Here is a 19,507-nt window from a genome sequence, read left to right as displayed (position 1 = left end):
ATAGTTGATCCTTTTATTGCGGGGTTGGCATGACTTTGGATTGCACATAACATTTTCCAGTACTCTTCCCTTGGCCAAGAACAAGACCATGTGACCAGCCAGTACTCCTCAAGACAGTGTGAATGACTGACTGCTTTAACTCTGTGGTGGTTTCCAGGGGGCCCCACTTCTCATCTTTTCTCTCCTTCCATTGGCAACAGACAAAAATGAACCTGGCAGTGTTGCAAATCGGACTTTGAATTCTGGGACTCTCCTGGCTTTGAGCAAAGCAACTGCAGTGCATTTGCTATGGACTTCCAGGCTGCTGCTTTTCCAGAGCAGATGCTCCATCTCTATGGGACGTGTGCACCTTAAGGTCCAGAGGGTTAGTTGCAGTGTCAGTGCAGGAAAAGACTGAAGGGGAACTATTATTTTTTTTAGGTTGTGAAAATATTTTTAGTGGTCTGAAAATAATGCAAAAGAAATTTTAACATAGAAGGATTGTAAGTATTATTGTGGGTCTGGGAATGTGGCTTAGTAGTAGAGTGCTTGCTTAGCATGCATGAAGTCTTGGGTTTTATTCCTCAATACCAAATAAACAGAATAAGTCAGAAGTGGTTCATTGTGGCTCTAGTGCTAGAGTGGTAGTCTTGAGCAAAAGAAGCTCAGGGATAGTGCCCAGGCCCTGAGCCCAAGCTCCAGGAGTAGCCAAAGCAAAACAAAACAAAACAAACAAAAACTCCTAATCCTTCTCAATGTGTATTTGTGTGTGCATAGTAAATTTCTTAACTTTCCCATTCAAACATACTAGATTTCCTCTGTCTTTGTCAGAGAATTTTGGTGGCACATGGGAGACTAGGCAAAGCTTAGAGAAATAGTCTAATAGTGGACAAAAGTGAAAGAAATCTAGGATGGAGAGACTTGGATGAATATTACATATATTTTTTATATAGCACAGTAATATATTTACATGCAATTATATAGTCTTAAACATATTTTATAGTATACATATATTGTATAGTATGTTTATATATTATATATTTATATACCCTCTATGTAATACTTATACACACATACTTTCTTTTGTATATTTTATGTACTTTTTTGTAAGTACTATATGTGATATTTTTCATAACATATATGTGTGTATATATAGATCTTGATATCAATATATACAGCTCAACTCTATCTGTCCTAGATTTTAGATTATCTTGCATTTCTTTTCACTATTATACCATTTTCCTAAACTCCCTGTATACCATCTTCCACATATTCTGACTAAAACATAGAAAACTACTATATTTATTCAAATAAGAAAGTTCCAGAAAAAAAGAAAAAATGGACATCAATCTAGAAACAAAATGACTTACAGGCTACAAGTTGCTAATGTTAAGTGTAGCATGGGTATGAATCCCCCAGGCCTCAGTTTTCACACTTTGAGTGATATAATGTCCAGATACTGGCCTGTATGATATAGATATGTTTCTCTCTTTATTTCTAACCTGTCTAAGGAGCCACATCCCAAGGGCTTTTTTCATGAACGATAGGTATTTTCCCTTCTCTTCCTGAGTTTTAATCTTACCCCCTCTAGCTCTTTACCCCCTCACAGTCTATGATGCAAATCATTGCCATTTCTCAGTACCCACCCTGAGCCAGGATATATTTGAGGGTCAAAGGCGTTAATTTGCTTAAAGCATACAGTCCTCTACTAACATAGCCTAGATTTAAACCCGACTTGTCAAGCTACAAAGCCACACGCTTAACCACTATGCTGTGCTGTCTGTATTCCACCCTCTTACAGCACTGACTTTTTCAAGTGAACTCTTCCATAAACCCTCAAAAGGGAAGCATCCCTGAGCTGGGCTGAGTGGAAACCTGGGCATCAGCCACTTGCCTCATCTACAAACCTAGGGTGGCCCTGAACTAGATGAAATAGAAAAGGAAGCAGCTATTCTTCCCTCACCACACACAATCTGTTTTGCCTCTTGTCCATTTTCCCAGTGATGGTCAGATGGTAAACACCACAAGGACAGAGTCAGAGCAGGACTCACAGCCAAGCAGCAGTTCCACCAGCCCCAGGACCAGCCAGGCTCCCTACGTGAATCCTTCCCGCGAGAATTACAGTAATACCATCAGAGGACCAGCAGCTTTGCCCTTCCTCTCTCTTTCCTGGTATTTCCAGTAGACATGAGGAGGTCCAGTTTTCAGCACTGACCTGCCAGCATGACCAAGTTGATTAGTACTGATTTATGTCATCTCCATGAAGTTAAACGTAATGATCACAAATCTTTGCTTTGGGGCAGGCAGAACCCCATTTGGGTCCTACTAATTACTGAGTGAGTTTAGACCAACTTTCTAATAAAGATTCCATTTTCTCATCCAGAAAATGAGATCAAGCAGGTATAACTCAGCACAGTATGGGTCTCTAGCTCAGCTTGTATTATTGTTGTTGTTATTATTATTACCAATTAATAAAATATATCCTAATTGCAAGAACATGAAAGACGGAGTGTAGTGATTCATTCTTGTAATCTCAGCCATTTAGGAGGTAGAGTTAGGATAATCTCACTTTGAAACCAGCAAAGAGGAAAAAAAAAAAAGTCAGTAAATTTCCATCTCAGTGAGCTTGCCCCTAGCAATCTCAGATACACTGGAGGCTTTGATAGGAGAATCATGATTCAGGCCAACAAGGCAAGGGGAGTAAGATTCTACTAGAAAAATAGCTAAAGCCAAGAGAGCTGAGGTTATGTCTTGAATGGTAGGGCTTGTGCCTAACAAGCCCTGAGTTCAAACACCTATACTGATGAGGGAAAGAGGGAGAGAGAGAGAGAGAGAATCTAAAACCCTTGCTGATATATGTAGTTATTATTAAGAAGTGGGCCTGTGAAAACTTCTTTAATAAAAAATCTGAATACTTTCCTTCTGAATCATGTTTGAATTCCAAGTGAGTTTCCTTCCCAAGTATATAACAGTCTGGAGCATAGTTAATTCATTTAGATTCTGGCCATATACAATCTGTCTTTGCAAAACACATCTGACTGAACAAAAAATGGAAGTAGTAATGTCTCAATGATAGAACCTTAGTTTTGAGGCTGGGAGTTTGGCCTAGTGGTAGAGTGCTTGCCTTGCATGCACGAAGACCCAGGTTCGATTCCTCAGTACCACATACATAGAAAAAAGCTGGAAGTGGTGCTGAAGCTCAAGTGGTAGAGCTCTAGCCTTGAGAAAGACCAAGGACAGTGCTCAGGCCCTGAGCTGAAGCCCAGGACTGGCAAAAAAAAAATAGAACCTTAGTTTTGGCAAAACATACCCTAGCGATGTAAGGTATTTAACAACAGGGAAAAGTAGGTGAAGGGCCTACAGATACAATATTTTTTGCCCTCATTAACCTTTTTCTTATTTAAAGAATTTATTAACATTAATTTTTACATCATATTTCAAATGACGTGTTTAAGAAACACATATTCAAGAAGAGAATCTCTATATACAATCACTGGCATTTAGATTTTAGAACATAATTAAAATTAGGCTAAGGGTTTGTATGTCATAGATACATATTAATCTATGTAATAAAACATGTCTATAGGGTCATAATTATTTTTTAATTCCAAATTATTTAATGTGATTTCTTTTTTCATATATTTTATTGTAATTAATAGAAGGGTTACATTATATTCGCCATATAGAAGGTACATTACTTCACATACATCGATACCCTTTATCGTGTCTTGGTCCCCATTTCCTCCCCCACCCACCCCTTCATCTTGTTTTCCTCCCTTCCCTATCTGACTTCAAATAACCAAATACTCATATATACAATATATCAGATAACCAGGAGAAATAATGTAACAATATGAAATAACCAAGGGACAGCAAAAGAGATGAGAGGGGGTAGAGTTTGGCCTAGTGGTAGAGTGCTTGCCTAGCATGCATGAAGACCCAGGTTCGATTCCTCGGTACCACATGCATAGAAAAAAGCTGGAAGTGGTGCTGAGGCTCAAGTGGTAGAGCTCTAGCCTTGAGAAAGTCCAAGGACAGGGCTCAGGCCCTGAGCTCAAGCCCAGGACTGGCAAGAAAAAAAAAGAGAGAGAGAGAGATGAGAGATAATATAGTACATTAAGGACAATAATCACTCATTATATGGCTTTTGTTCCTATATCCTGGAGGTCCTTTCATCTAGCATCAGTCTTATGAATCTACATTTTGTTCTAATGTAAATCTCTGCTCAGATAGCCCAAGGTTTCTACTGATTATGACAAATGAGGGAAATCATTGAGCCTATTGAACAATATTTTTTGCTAATTATATATTTCTGGGTTGATAGAGTTTTCCTTCTCCTTTAAATATTGGCACATAATCCTCTCATTTGCCTTGCTTTTAGCCAAAGGTTTCAGCCTGATTTTTATGTTAATATCGTTTTCTTCATATTACTCAAACTTGGATCCCATTAAACTTCTTAGAGCTCTACATTTATACTTGTCATCAAACTTGGAAAAACTTCAGTCACTATTTTCTCCTCCCTCTTTTCAGAAAATTTAATTACATGCCTCTTAAACTATATTCTGAAGTTTTTCCATGGCTGATTATCTTTAAGTTTTTTAGCTATGCAATTTTATATGCTTTCAATCTTTCTTTTCCTTCTTTCTTTTCTCTTCCTTCTCCTCTATCTTTCTTTCTTCATCCCTCCCTTCCTCTCTCACCTTTCTTTCTTTCTTTGCTTTTCTTTCTTTTCTTTTCTTTCTAGACAGATCTGACTATGTAGCCCAGGTTGATCCCAACCCATAATTCTCCTGATTCCACTACCCAGTGTTGGGATTACAAACATGTGCTACCCGCCCAACTTTGTATTTTTAAATTTCTGTCATCCAGTTCACAAATCATTTCATCTGCAATGTTTAGTATGCGATCAGCTCTATCTATTTGCACAATTTTTTTTACTGTATAACTAATGACCATAAGTGCATGATCCTAAAACTGGAAACTTTCATTATCTCATAGTTTCCATGGTCAGGAATCTGGCATCATTTGGCTAGAGTCTCTGCGTGGCGTTTCTCAAGGCTAAAACTCAAGATTTTTAATCAACTGTATCCACATATGCTCAGTTAGGGAAAAGGCCCTCTTCCAAGTTCCTTGGGGTTATTGGCAGAATTTATTTTCTTTAGGTTGTATAGCTGAAGTGTCTGCTTGCTTTGGGTTTTTCTTAAGTGTTTTTAAATTTATCTTTAAGTAGTTGTGAAGAGAGGCTTCCATTCAACATGTCAGTTTATGAGCATCTTGATCAGTGTCACACCTTTCATAATTCTCCCCTTTGTTTGCCACTCACTCCCATCTCCTTGGATTTCCTAATTCATTTTCACATACAGACTTGGAGTAGTATATCAGCAGATCTGGATTGCCCACTGTTCCTGTCGGCTGCTCGAACACACAGCATATAATTCTAATAGCCGTTGTAATGTCTTTGTCTTCTAATTCTAACATCTGTGCCACTTCTGAGCTGATTATTCTCCTTTTCTTACCACTTTGTGCATCTGTTAATCCTGCATTGGATGTCAGACATTGTGAATTGTAAAGTCCTGTTTAGTTGTGGCTTTAGAAGACAACATGTAACCAATTTACGATTTTAGTAAATTTTCAAAACATAATAGTGCTCAGTTTATTCATAGCATAGCTGTTGTATAAGAGATCTCCAAAACGTTTTCATTTTGCAAAATTGGAACTCTGTTGAACAGCTCCTTATTTACTCACTGGAAGGAGGGAGGGAGGGAAGGAGGGAGGGAGGGAGGGAGGGGGAGAGAGAGAGAGAGAGAGAGAGAGAGAGAGAGAGAGAGAGAGAGAGAGAGAGAGAGAGAGAGAGAGAGAGAGAGAGAGATTTATATAAATATGCTTGAGCCTTGTTTGGGAAGCAATTTGGTCCTTAATGATCTTACTTTTTTTAATTTATTGTATGTGTTCCAAACAAGCCCTCACTCTAGAGTTAATTGTTTTTCCTAACCAAGGCAAGCTCTTCTACAGTACTGTGCTTAGAGGTGGCCTCCCAGCTATGAGTATTTCCATTCTAGCTGATGGGAAAAGACACTGATTTGTGTCCTGTTCGTATCAAACCCTGGACCCACCAGTCCTCTCAGATGGTCTTTTCCTTTGCCTCTGTCTATCTCCTGGATTCTTATTTTGTTCAGCTCTCTTTTCTCCAGTAGTCTATACCAACAACTGTATCCATCTTCAACTTCCCTGGCTGAAAAAAATAATAATTTCAGATAATCTCAGGGTCATGTCTCTGTCTCTGTTCATTGTTACCTGCCATCTAGTATCTTGATGCTATTGTCTCATACATTTTGCCTTTCTTTTCTCATAGAAGGAAGGTAAAATACATCTCTGTTTCCTCATTTGGGCAAGTAATAGAAGTCACAGGGACTCACCCAAAGCATAACAAAATGTTAAAACTACAAAAGAACCAGACACTGGCGACTCATGCTATAATGCTAACTACTCAGGAGACTGAAACCAGGAGGATTGTAGTTTTAGACCATCCCAGGAAACAAGTTTGCAAGATCCCATCTCAAGTAACTATCATGGTTTATTGAACTAGACTCAGTAATGTTCACCTGTCTATGCAGCTAGAGAGGAAGGCTAAGTAGGGAGTTGTAGTCCAGGCCAACCTGGACAAAAACAATGTGTTATTTGAAAAAGAAATAAAGCTGAGTTGAAAGGACTAAGGGGATGGCTCAAGTGGTAGAATGCTTGCTTACCCAGAATGAGGCCCTGAGTTCAAATCTCAGTCTTATAAATCAGTCTCCAATCAATCAATCAATCAATCAATAAAGGGCCATATACTCATCAGCCAACACTAAGAAGTATTTACAGAAGAAGAGAGAGAGAAGAGTAGGTGAGTAGATGTTTTATTCCGTAGCAAGGCCTGGATGCAAAATGAACAGAGCCCAAGTGACCTGTTTCATAGCTTTTGATATGCACATTGTAGTCCTATGCTTAGATTATCCCTCAGAAATGTTGGCCTTGCACTCATTGTTGGCAAGCTAGGTGAAGAGAGTCTACAGAGATCTCTTACACCGAGCCTTGTCACAAAAGGCCTGGCCTTCTCCCACTCCTCTTTCAGACTTCCGCCACCACATGGGGACAGCCATCTCATTTCCTTTGGTGTCCCGGAGCTTCCTTTTCACTGTGGTTACAAAAACATTTATTAGGGAATAATTTATTCCTCAGGCATATTAATGGAGTCCAGATTTTGGCTTGGATACTATGGATAGACAGATGCACAATATTTGGTGCTACTTTTAGATGAGCAATGCCTGTTTACACAGAATTTTCCCAAGACCACCCAACTCATTTCACATGTAGGCTTTAGCTTTCTAAGCCTGAGCCTCCAGAGGAAAAGAAAAAAATTTAATAACTCAGCACCCCACCCAGTCTTAAAGACATGACTTAATACTGAAGGAATTCACAGGCCTGTACTGCCAATCAACATGTCTATATCCTATAAACCATCTTCTCTTTCTGACAAACGAAAGGAAGCACTAGACCATTCTACTCACTCATCTTTTTACATATCACCCATGTCTCATTAGATACCTGGAGAAGCTTCAGCAAAAGACCATAAATCTGAAAAATAACAAGAGACGATGAGACCCTTGGCATGCGGCCCTTCGCCAATCTTTTACTTTATGTGTATGACATATAAAATGCCTCTCCCTCTAGCTCTGGATTATGCCTAAAGACATTCTCGATGATTTTTTGCACATGACAAATTGTTACTTTTTCCTCCATAACATGTGCATCTGTTGGTAATTTATCTGCTACTTACATTCACTTTGAGGCACAGATAAGACACTGTCTCAGTCTGTTCATGCTGCTAGAACAAAATGCCATGGACTAAATGCTTTATAAACAACAGAAAGTGCTTCTCACAGTTCTGAAAGGATGGAACCCACACATTCCATTCTGGTTCCTAGATAACACCTCCTCCCTACGTCCTCACGTGGTAGAAGAGGCAAAGAAGCTGTCATGGTCATTTTCTTCATAGTACTGGGAATCAAACCCAGGCTTTGCACATTCTGAGCAAGCGCTGTACCCCCGAGCCCCATCCTCAGTTCTGTGACAGCGCCATCGTGACTCAATCATCTCCCCCAGGCTCCACTTCCTAGTACCATCCGTGGTCGATTGCATTTTAGCATGCTAACCTGGCATGTGGCACAAGCATGAAGATAACAGGCAAGTCATCATACATCAAAAAAAAAATGAGTTTGCCAAGGCATCAATGTGGGGTAATTGGTTCAGTCAGTCATTATCACTGAGCATCCTAGTGCTTGAGAAGGTGGAAACTCAGGAATTTTTACTTATGCTCCACTCTAACCATGCTCCTCCTACTCTCAGTCTCTCAAATAACTGACATCGCAAGTGTGGCCCATGGCACCTGATTGGTTTAATTGAGGGATGATTTCGTTGACGTTGTTAAGCCAGGATCTGTTTGGCCCAGGCTAGCCTTAAACTTGTGATCCTCCTGCTTCAGCTTCCTCATTGTCAGGATTACAAGCATGCACCAGCATACCTGGGTTGGTAACTCAGTAGTCTACCGGATTTAAAAAAAAATGGGTTTATTTTTCCATTCATTTCCTAAAGGATTTCTTGGTTGTTTCCACATTTTAGCCGTTGTGAATAAAGCAGCTATCCATATCCTTATTCAGGTTTTATGCAGATATAAGTTTGGGTGCTCATTTAAGTAAGTACAAAGGACAGCAATTAGTGGATCCTGCATCATTGGCTTGGCTTAGGCTTCATAGTGTCTGGCACTTGGTAGCTCAGCTAATAATTCTGACCATCAGGCTTACCCCTGATATTCCAGCCCAAGAGTATATGCACATACACATAACCTAGGCAGAAAATGTTTGAGATTCTGAAATTATATTGTTTCGTCCACGGCAAGTCTCATGGTTCTACCCAGGTCTGCTTGCCTGGAAACTGGTGAGAGGATCTGAACTCATCCCACAGGCTGCCAGCCAGAAGTGAGCCATGCCTCTGCTTGGCAGAGGGAGGCACAAGCCAGAGCCCAGAAATCCTGGGTAGGGATCATGCCTGCCTGAACCTCAGATGGCATCACCCTAATTGAATACCTCAGGGTTTTCAAGTAGCTAGGATCTTGTCCCTCTTTCCTCGCTAGGATGCTTCTGGGCTGATAGGCAGGTGGGAGCGCTGTTATGTGGGGAGCCCAGTTGTTGAGACCCCTGTGCTGAGTGGTTTAAGACAGTCATTTGGAAATAGTCCTTTTTTGGTTCCCCCAACTGAGTGTATTTTTTCCCACCCTACTCCTGCCATGAGTATCTCTGCAAGGTGAGCAGGAGGCCTACTTCATCCACATATCCTCTTGCACAATTTCCAGTAACCCAGGACTTTCAATATAATAACAAAACCATCACCATCATCAGCAACAACAATAATAGTAGTAGTACCTTCCTTAGAAAATGAAATTAAACCCACAAAAAGCCCTCAGCAACCAAAAACCTCCACTAGGTTCTTGTGTTTTGCTATTCATGTATAGTGAGCCTCTAGCCTGGCTCTCTACCTGGTTACTCTACCTATTGCTGCATCAGCATGGGACTCTATTTTGCAGGCATGGCATGTTCAGAAATAGCTTGGGCTGAGAAGTGACACATGGAGCTGGATTTTCTGAACCCAGCATAAAGTCATGTGGGAATAAAGGTAGACAAAAATCTAATGCCAAAACGTGGTGAGCTCCACTCTGGAAGTTTCCAAGCATATCTTCTGTCTCTAGTTCTCTCACTTGGCCCTTCTTCATCTGCATGCTCATTCCCTAGCATCTCAAACACAATGCATGAGAGATGGGGTAAGATTCTACTATTGCTGAACAGGGTTCGTTAGGCTACTTTTTAGCTTTATAAAGGTTATAAATCTTCCCTAGGTAATTTAAGAGGAGAAAAAAGCATGTGCAGAAAGTGATCTTTTAAGATATTTCTTAAAAGATATTATTTATTTATTTATCTATCTATTTATTTATTTATTTATTTATTTTGTTGGTCATGGGTCTTGGACTCTGGGTCTAGGTATTGTCCCTGGGTTCTTCAGCTCAAGGATACTTCCCTACCCCTTGAACCTGTGTCACTTCCTGTTTTTTAGTGGTTAATTGGAGATAAGAGTCTCATGGTCTTTAGTGCAAAGGCTGGCTTTGAACTATGATCCTCAGATCTCAGCCTCCTAAGTAGCTAGGATTATAGACATGAGCCATCTCGCCCAACAAAAGATATTTAAGATATTTCTTAAAAGTAGTCACCATTGGCCTACAGTTTTCCTATTTTATTTCTTTTCCTTTTTCTTTTTCTGGTCTGAGACTGGGACTTGAACTCAGTACCTGAAGCTTTTGCTTACTGGCTAGCATTCTACCAACTGAGCCACATGTCTAACTCATGTCTTTCCATTTTAGAACATAGACTTTACTATAGTCTTGAGATCATTTAGATTTGTCAGAAGGCTTGGCTTATTTGTCACACTCCATGATTTCAAAACATAATTTCAATCAAAACAAGAAGCCCATACCAAGGATGAAAACAGGATATCTGGCTTCAAGGTTTCAAACAAAGTTCATGTAAAGCAAAGTGGCCAACTCTGTTTTTAAATTGAGCTTCCTCTCCCTGAATCCCTAGGGACCTAAATGGAAGTCAAGGCTTCTTCACTTATCCTTTTTCCTTTTTTTCTTGATGACCCTACATTCTTCCTATTAGCTAGTTGCTTCTTCATGTCATTGTGGTCCCTTCTTCTCACCCAGCATCTCTTTATTTCTCCTAAAGAAAAGAGCCTTTCTCTATAGGATTGGCATTAGTCTTAGCTAACCCAGTACCTCTCTTAGAGTCTGAGTGGGGTAAAATACCACTCACAATAGGGCAATAAATCATTGTCACTTAACAGAAAGCTATTTAGCTATTTAAAGAAAAATCACATCATGTTTGCAAAATTAGGCATACCAAAAATCAAGAATAGATGTCTACTTTACAATGAACTAAATTTAAATTGTTCATCCTATTTCCTGGTTAAAATTACTAACTAGTCTTCAAAATATATCCTTTATGTATTATCCAAGGAACTGATGATATTGAAATAATAATAATTTATGCTTTTAGTGCCCAGAATTTACATGGTTATTTTCATGCAAGTTTTTTTTTGAATAGTGAAGATACTGGTAATCAAAATAACAAGACAATAGATAGACATAAGAATAGGAAAATAGAATTGAGTGGGAGCCATCTAGATGTAGCAAGTTCTGTATTTTTCATCTTCCCTTCTCCAAAAGTGCTCAGATTAGCTCCATTTCTGTCACTCCATTTAGCTTTACCGATATTTTCTCATATGTGTCTCATTTCAATTTTATTTCCCCTCTGCCCTACTTTGAGCAATTAGCTTTTTTTTTCAGGAACCTGAGAAAGAAGTTTAAGCAGAAGAAACAAATTACTACTTGAAAGTGCTTCATTTCTAATGCAGATTGGGGGAAATACATATTTTTTAAACCATACTGAGCATGAGTGCTCAGAAGATTCCATATGGCAAGGCAGATACTGAGTGCTGCCAAATGCCAGTCATGGGAGGCACAATTAGGATGGAAATGGGCTACAGTGCTGGAAGTTTCATTCCCTTGGAAATTGCAACATTCACAGTTATTGTCAGTCATGGTTTGTTAGCATTCAGATATGTATGGGGAGTGGTTGGGACACTGGAAGATGGAAGCCGAGAGGATTCCAGAAAAGTTTCCTAGACGAGAAGAACCCTAAACTAAGAAAAAGTAAAAATTCCCCTTATAGAAAAAAAAATGAGGAGATGTGGTATAGACAACCATGAGCCAACACAAGGCATGGTATGTGCCTGGCAGCCCTTGGCCTCGGGCACCCAGATGTTCACCACGAGTGGTGAGATGGCTTACTCAGGGGGAACTCACAAGATTGCTCAGAATGTGTGACTTTTGCCGGGCACGGTGGCTCACGCCCAGAGTTCAAACCCCATGATCGGCAAAAACAAATTTGTGACTATCGACTTTTCCTGTACAGTGATTGATTAGCTTAATTAAGGTTTTTCAGTTTGTTAGGAGTTATAAATATGTTTTGATTTATAGGGTGTCTAAGGTGTCAAGAGTAGGGCCACCCATGAACGTGATTTACCTCAGATTTTCTGCTGCCACCTTTTTTTAAGTTTTTGAGTGCTTTTTAAAAAAAATTGGTGGGGGGTCAGTAGTGGGGGTTTGAACTGTGGGCTTGGGTGCGCTGTCTCTGAGCTCTAAGGCTCTATCATTTGGTGACATAGCACCACTTGCGGTTTTCTGGAGGTTAACTGGAGATAAGAGTCTCACAGGTTTTCATGCCTGGGCTGGCTTTGAACCTGATCCTCAGATCTTAGCCCCCTGAGTAGCTAGGATTACAGGCATGAGCCACTGGCACCTGGCTTTTAAGTTTTTGTTTGTTTTTAATGCAATGCTAGGATCAACCCTCGGCATCTACATGAGCATACACAAAGACTCTACCATTGAGCCGCTGCCACCATCTTGTAGAACCTCTCCAGGTCAACTTCACTTCTACTGGCCATCTATTGATCTGTAGAATAAACAGCCTGGATCCTATACGTACACTTTGCTACTGAGTACAAAAATGGGTGAGAGCATGAGCTCCAGGTGACTTTTGTCTATTGATGAATACAGTGGGACAGAGTGATGAAAATCTCGCCCATCCCATGGCCCTCTTAAAGCATCAGACTCGGCACCATGGAAACTAGAAGAGTCACCAAGAAACGTGTAGGTGAACTTGCTTCAAACCAGACAGTAGCCACTATACATGGCAGAATTGCTTCTTCACCACACGCTTCCTGGGTTACAGTCAACTGCAACACACTTCCAGCCACAGGGCATGCACTGACACGAATCCACAGTGTGCTGAGTGAGTGAGCAAAGGGCTAAGTCACAAAGCCAATGTTAGGAAACGGAGCAGATGTGCCTGTTTCTGAAGACTAGAGGTAGATTGCAAAAAAAAAAACAAAACAGCAACAAAAAACAAGAACAAAAAAAGCTGTCATTTTAGGTACTATTGGTTAGTGCATGCAGGACACTTTTCTAAGTGCTTCATGGGGGAGAAAGAGAGGAAAAAAGAAGAGAAAAAAAGAAAGAAAGGGGGAAAGATCCACTTGTGTCCACATTATTTGGGTACCCAGCCCCTCCTCCACATTCCTGAAAGAATTCATAGTCAGTATATCGTTGAGAGTAGCATGGTAAAGGATCAAGCCTGGTTATAACAGTATGATAAGGTACAAACACTGTACTAACCAAAAGAAATGAACACTTTGGTAGAAATGTTGGTGACAGTGGATGTGCAGATTTATTTAAGCAATAACAAAATCTCTGACACTTAGTACAGGCAGCCTTAGGAGAGATACCCTAGAAGTTACTAGTTTAGGTGGCTTGACCTTTAGTTAGTGCTAGAGCTCAGTGCAGCAGGTGAGGCAGTTCCTTCCATGGAGAATTGAACTATTTAGATAACATCGCAGAAAAACAAACTGAGGAAGAAGGACTGGCATGAATATCCTGTCCCTTTGAGGAACCAAAAGAGGAAAAAGAAAGAAAATAAACAAAAGAGCTACTCTCTAAACCATTTATTTCCGAAGTCTGAGAGACTTGCTCCCAAAGCTGTGTGTTTGAAAGCATCCTCAATCTGGTTTATCGCCGCCTTTTCTACCTATCCTGAGGCCTCCCTTCACTTTGTCCATCTTCCTCCTAATCCTTCCTCCTTGCTATGTTCCAGTCCTCTTTAAGGTCCCTGATAATGTTGTCAGAGGAACAGAGAGGCAAAATATTCATTACAACAAGTTTTATGTTTGCACTGGAGAGAGTGTCTAATTAAAATGTTGCAAAGAACACTAATTGATTTTTCACTAGTCCTGGGGCTTGAACTCAGAGCCTGAACCCTGTTCTTGGGCTTTCTCAAGGCTAGAGCTCTACCACTTGAGCCACAGCACCACTTCCTGCTTTTTCTATGTATGTGGTACTAAGGAATCAAATCTGGGTTTTTGTTCATGCTAAGCAAGCACTCTGCCACTAGACCACACTCCTAGCCCTAACTGATTTCTTTCTTTTCAAACTCAGAACATATCAAGCCAGATAATAAGGATGGGTGAGTTGGTCCCAGCATCTAATTTTTCAAATATGGGACAATATAGGACATGATTCGTGTGTGTGTGTGTGTGTGTGTGTGTGTGTGTGCGTGTGTGCGTGTGTGCGTGTGTGCACGTACGCACTTGTATTAGAGCTTGAACTTGGGGCCTTATGCTTTTTCTCAGCTTTCTTGTTCATGGCTAGCTCTCTACCACTTGAGCCATATAGGCTTTATGCTAACCAACCAGTATTTTGTTGGTTAGTTAGAGACAGAGTCTGCCCGCTGGCTTCAAACTATTATCCTCTAGATTTCAGTTTCCCAAGTAACTAGAGATAAAGGTGTGAGTCATAGGTGATGGCCGGTCTTTAACTGGGTCCTTTAGTCCTTTTAAGCTCACTGGAATGAAATACGGTGTAGAAAGCCCTGAGATAACCACTGGGTCACTTGTACCTACCTCTTGCTCAACCTTAATGGCTCTACTTGCTTCTCTCTGGATTCAAAAGAAGACTGAAGGGGAAGGGCTCTATAACTAAAGAAAAGTGTGAGAATTATCATGTTGTTATTTATTTTCTTTGTGTTGAATTCAGGGCCTTACACTCCTCTCATTGGCATTTTTTCCCCCAAGGCTAACATTCTACCACTTGAGCCATACCTCTACTTCTGATTTTTTTGCTGGCCAAGTGGAGTCTCATGGACTTTTCTGCCCCTATCTGCTTTGAACTATGATCCTTATATCTCAGCTTCCTTAGTAGCTAGGATTACAGATGTGATTCACCAGTGCCTGGTTGAGAGCCAAATACAGTGAAAGCAGCAAGGTTGGTTAAAATCCAAAGGATGGAAAAACTGCATCTCTACATTCTCTCTTCCATCTGAGAAGACAGTGGTAGCCTAGCATGCTTGCCTAGCATACACAAATACCTGGGTTCAATTCCTAGATACCACATACATAGAAAAAGTGGTGCTGTAGCTCAAGTGGTAGGGCTCTAGCCTTGAGAAAGCCCAAGAACATTACTCAGACCCTGAGTTCAAGCCCCAGGACTGGCAAAAAAAAAAAAGGCTTATTGTTCTAGACTCTTTAATTTAAAAAAAAAACTAGAAAATAAGCCTTATTTTTATGGACTTCTTAAACTCTTTATATTAATATCCCGAGGGGGGGAAAAACACTTTACTGGTGTGGGAGTGAGGGGGAAAATAAATTAATCATATGAATTAAGTGGTTTAATTAGCTTCCCATCACAATAATGAATACTTCAGATCATAAACTTACAAGGAGAAAGGCTAATTTTAGTTCCCAGCTTGAGGGGTTTCCATGATTGGTGGCTCCCTTTCTGTGGCCCATGACGGGGTAACATATTATGGCAAGATGCTTGGCAGAGCAAAGCCACTTCTTAACATGGCCAGGAAGCAAAAGCAAAGAAGGGAAAAGGATGAGCTCTCACTTTCCTTTTTAAGAACACGTCTCCAATGACCTAAAGACCTTCCATTGAGACTCAGTTCTTAAAGGTTCCACCACCTCCCAACAGAGGCGAGCTGGAGATCTAACATGTACATCTTAGGAGGACTGAAGATCCAAATCACACCACTGACCATGTGCCATCCTCCACTCTAAATATTCCACGTGGATTGATTTCATTTCGTCGTCAAAACCACCTATCAGACCAGAAAAAAAATGTACAACAGTAACAACATAGTTTTGTTATTTAGTTTTTTTGGTTTCTTTGAGACTGGGTCTTGCTATGTAGCTCTGACCATCTTCATATTCAAAATCCTCTTGTCTCCCACCTTCCCTATGCTGGAATTATAAGCATGCACCACCACATCTAGCTGGCATTTTTTCTTTTCTTTTCTTCTTCTTTTTTTTAAGAAGAGCAGCAATAAAAAAATGACACCTTATCCTACCATGCCAGATAGTAAAACACTTTAAAGGGCTTTGATAATCACAACAATATGGTATGTATGTTGAGGTACACAGGTAAGTCAGTTATTTTTTATTTATAATTACTCAGCAGATAAATTCATTAATTGAACATGTCACATTAATTTATGGTAAATAGACATGTTTTGTTGGAAGGCAATAAAAGCTACCCCTACATATGAAAACGAAGGATATAATAAAAATGACATTTTTAATCTACCAGGGACAAACAATAAATAACTAGACAAATGGTGTTGGAATAATTGGCTATTTAGGAAAATACAAGCTCCAGATGGGATATGGGCAACTGTAATATTAAAAACATGTTTAGAAACTTGGACTAAGTATGACCTTCATAAATACGAGTTGGCCACAAAATCTTGGAGCACATTACTTAGCTTTCTGATATTTTGTAGGGATTTTTGTTTTTAATGAACAGAAGACAAATGGAATGGAGATGAACATTCAGTAGAATTCAGGGATAATAATAATAGAATTATGAAATGTACTCTGATCTGGCAGAATAGAAATCTCCTTGGTTGCAGTCAGCTTTGCGGTTTAGTAGTTGTGTCGGATTCTTCGTAGCCTTGTCTCCTGGAGAACCTGTAATTTTTCTTTTCCTGCTGGCAGTAACCACAGACTTGAGTCTAGTATGAGAGTCCTCTATCTCACCACCTCTGGAAGTGATAAGAACATATTCTCCTTTAGCATTTTTGACAAGTTCTTAAGTACTGCCATGGGTGCTGGTGAACGTGCTAGCTTTTGCCTATACAGAGAGTTAAGAATCAGTGAACTCTGGACAACCTGTGATTTCTCTCCCTTTGAGATCAGAAGATTACCAATTTTTTTTCCCTTAATAATGGGCCACTTTCAGGACGAGCTACATTGTAAAGCCACCAAAGCACTGAAATGCAATGCAACTCTATAAAAAGATGAAATAAGAAACTTCGGTAATAACTGTTGATCATAGAGGATTTGGGAGGCAGGGGAAACATTAAAGAGGGTTGTTCTGAGCAAATATAGTATATGAACATCTGAAATACCATAGCAGCGGGTACTGTTGGCTCACGCCTATAATCTTAGCTATTCAGGGGGCTGAGATCTGAGGATCACAGTTTCAAGTTAGCCTGGGCATGAAATGTTCATGAGACTCTTAACCTCCAATTAACTGCCAGAAAACTGAAGTGTCTCTGGCTCAAGTGGTAGAGCGCTAGCCTCGAGCTCAAGAGCTTGGAGACAATGGTGAGGCCCAGAGTTCAAAGCGCCATGACTGACAACAAGAACAACAACAATTCTTGGAGTAATTCATACAGAAAAAAACAAACAAAAATCCTGAATGCCAGAAAATGAAGTAGGACTGTGATGGAGCAGTGGAAGGGAGGAGGTGTATGAAGAGAGTGAACAGGCATGGATAGGGTTGTGTGGTTTACTTTCACCTATGAAGATAGAACAATGGCTCACTCCTCTATTCAGGAAGCTGAGACCTGGAAGATCTCTCCTCAAAGAAAGCTCAGCAGATAGATCAATGAGAGTCTCGTTTCCAATTAAACAGCAAAGAGCCAGAATTGGAGGTGTGACTCAAATGAGACAGCACCAGCCTTCAACAAAATAACTAGGCAAAAGTGAGAGACGCTGAATTCAAGTCCTAGTACCACCAGTATGTACACGAGAGAAAATAGAATGGTGACTAGAAAGAGAAATGAATACAAAATAAGACAATGAATCCAGTCGAAATTGTTTTTAGAGAGGGGTAATGGGAAAAGGGAAAGCAATAGAGTGGGAGAGATAGATCATGATAATATGTACATGTGTAGAAATGTCACAATGACCCTCTCTACAACTGATGTATACCAATACATTAGCCACAGAAGTAAAAAGGACTTATTGGCATTTCCCTCCTCCTACTCCTTTTGGTCAGGAAAGTAGCGAGACAGTCATTTAAGTGGCTATCCTTTCTAGTCCCAGAGTACTAATTTTCTGACAAGGGAATTAAATATCTTGATCGACATTCTCCGTTGCAAGTGACAGAACCTTATTCAAAGCAACCCAGGGAAATTTCTGAGGGAATTGGCTTGAGTGGTGGCAATAACCCCAGGTGTAAGCTGCTTGGCCTGCATTGGTGAGATCTGGCCTTGCCAAACCCTGTGGAATAGACTCTCCCCCAGATAGACTGAAGAGTTCCTTGCCAGAAGAGAGGACAGTGCTGAGCTGGCAAAAGGACCAGATGTCCACCTCAGTTGCTGAAGACCCTTCTGGTTTCGTTCAGCACATCTTCCCTACCCAGGCTTGTTCCTGAAGTTATCTTTTGCCTCAAGGCATTGCGACATTGCCTAATGCTTTTATATGTGGACATGAAGCAGACAGCCTGGTTCTATTCGATTCAGTTCCTTTAGCATGTGTCTGTCACAAGGCAACAGATTAGTTGCCAGGCCTATTTCCTGTTTTGTCTCCATGGGATTCCATTGTGAGCTTCACTACAAAACCATTTGTTGTGTTTGTTGATGTTTTATTCGAATGGGATAATGTACTGTTTTAACAAACTGTGAAAGTGAATGGCTGATCATAAGTTCTAGGAGTTTGAGTTAACAGGTCTTAGATTAACTTGGGGGAGCCAGGGTTGGGGTGGGTGGGGTGCAGAAATCTCATATTCCTAGAACTGCAGAAATGGCCTGAAGCTTAATCATTCCTGACATTAGGTCTACGTACAATCCTTCTTCATCTACAGCTGGTTAGAATTACCCTTGACCTCAGAGGAGGGGCTGAGTAGAGGAAGCCTCAGACTCCAGGTCTCTACTTTTAGGCCTCTATCTAGGGTTGTGGGCCACACCTAAGGCTCCTCAACTTCTCTACCTGAGAGGTCCAGGAGCAACTGTCTTCTACAGTTCTTTCTGTCTGGGGATAGGCTCAGACTGTGTTTTGCTTCAAAATTAGGTTTGTCTGTCCTCTACCCAGCCTCACACCCCCCTCCACCCTCTTCCCCAGCTAGTTATTTTTGCAGGGCTTTGTCTCAGGCCCTGTGCTGGAGAGCAGCTCTCAGTAACCATAGGCAACCGTGAGCCTGGGCTAACTATTTGTGCTGTATTTATAAAGTGCATTCTAGTCACTACCCCAGTGGGGGGGGGGGGGAGGTTGCTTTAAAGGTTTTCTTGAGCAATAAAATGCTTTCTTTCTTCCTTTCTTTCTTTCTTTCTTTCTTCCTTTCTTTCTTTCTTTTCTTTCTCATTTTTTGCAGAACGATCAATCCATGGGCGAGATGCAGATAATTGAAGGCGAGGATCTTTCAACGCTGGCTGGAAAGGTTTGTTAATATGTCACTCTGCTCTGTAAGCATTGATGTCTGGGGACTTCAGTGACCTTCATTTCAGGTCAGCACTGAAAATGCATCTCAGATGCTCCCTGGGTTTGTTAATTCATGCAAATGGATGTATGCATGCTTCCCGCCCCCCCCCCCAAAAAAAAACCCTTC

The 19,507-nt window shown here is 40.6% G+C and overlaps 1 protein-coding gene across 2 annotated transcripts in view; it reads left to right on the top strand.

The window, feature by feature from the left end:
- Positions 1 to 19,507, top strand: part of Prtfdc1 (phosphoribosyl transferase domain containing 1) — a 65,599-nt gene that overhangs the window by 30,097 nt on the left and 15,995 nt on the right. For both annotated transcript variants that reach the window (XM_090319025.1, XM_090319026.1), the window contains exon 4: positions 19,274 to 19,339. In XM_090319025.1, the coding sequence (XP_090175151.1) occupies positions 19,274 to 19,339 (66 nt within the window). The remainder of the gene's footprint in view (positions 1 to 19,273; positions 19,340 to 19,507) is intronic.

The sequence above is a fragment of the Megascapheus bottae genome, chromosome 26 (genome assembly GCF_031878675.1).
Source record: "Megascapheus bottae isolate mThoBot1 chromosome 26, mThoBot2.hap1, whole genome shotgun sequence".
Lineage (NCBI taxonomy): Eukaryota > Metazoa > Chordata > Mammalia > Rodentia > Geomyidae > Megascapheus > Megascapheus bottae.
The sequence above is the reverse complement of the archived record's forward strand: the minus strand, read 5'-3'. Positions and strand labels throughout refer to the sequence as shown.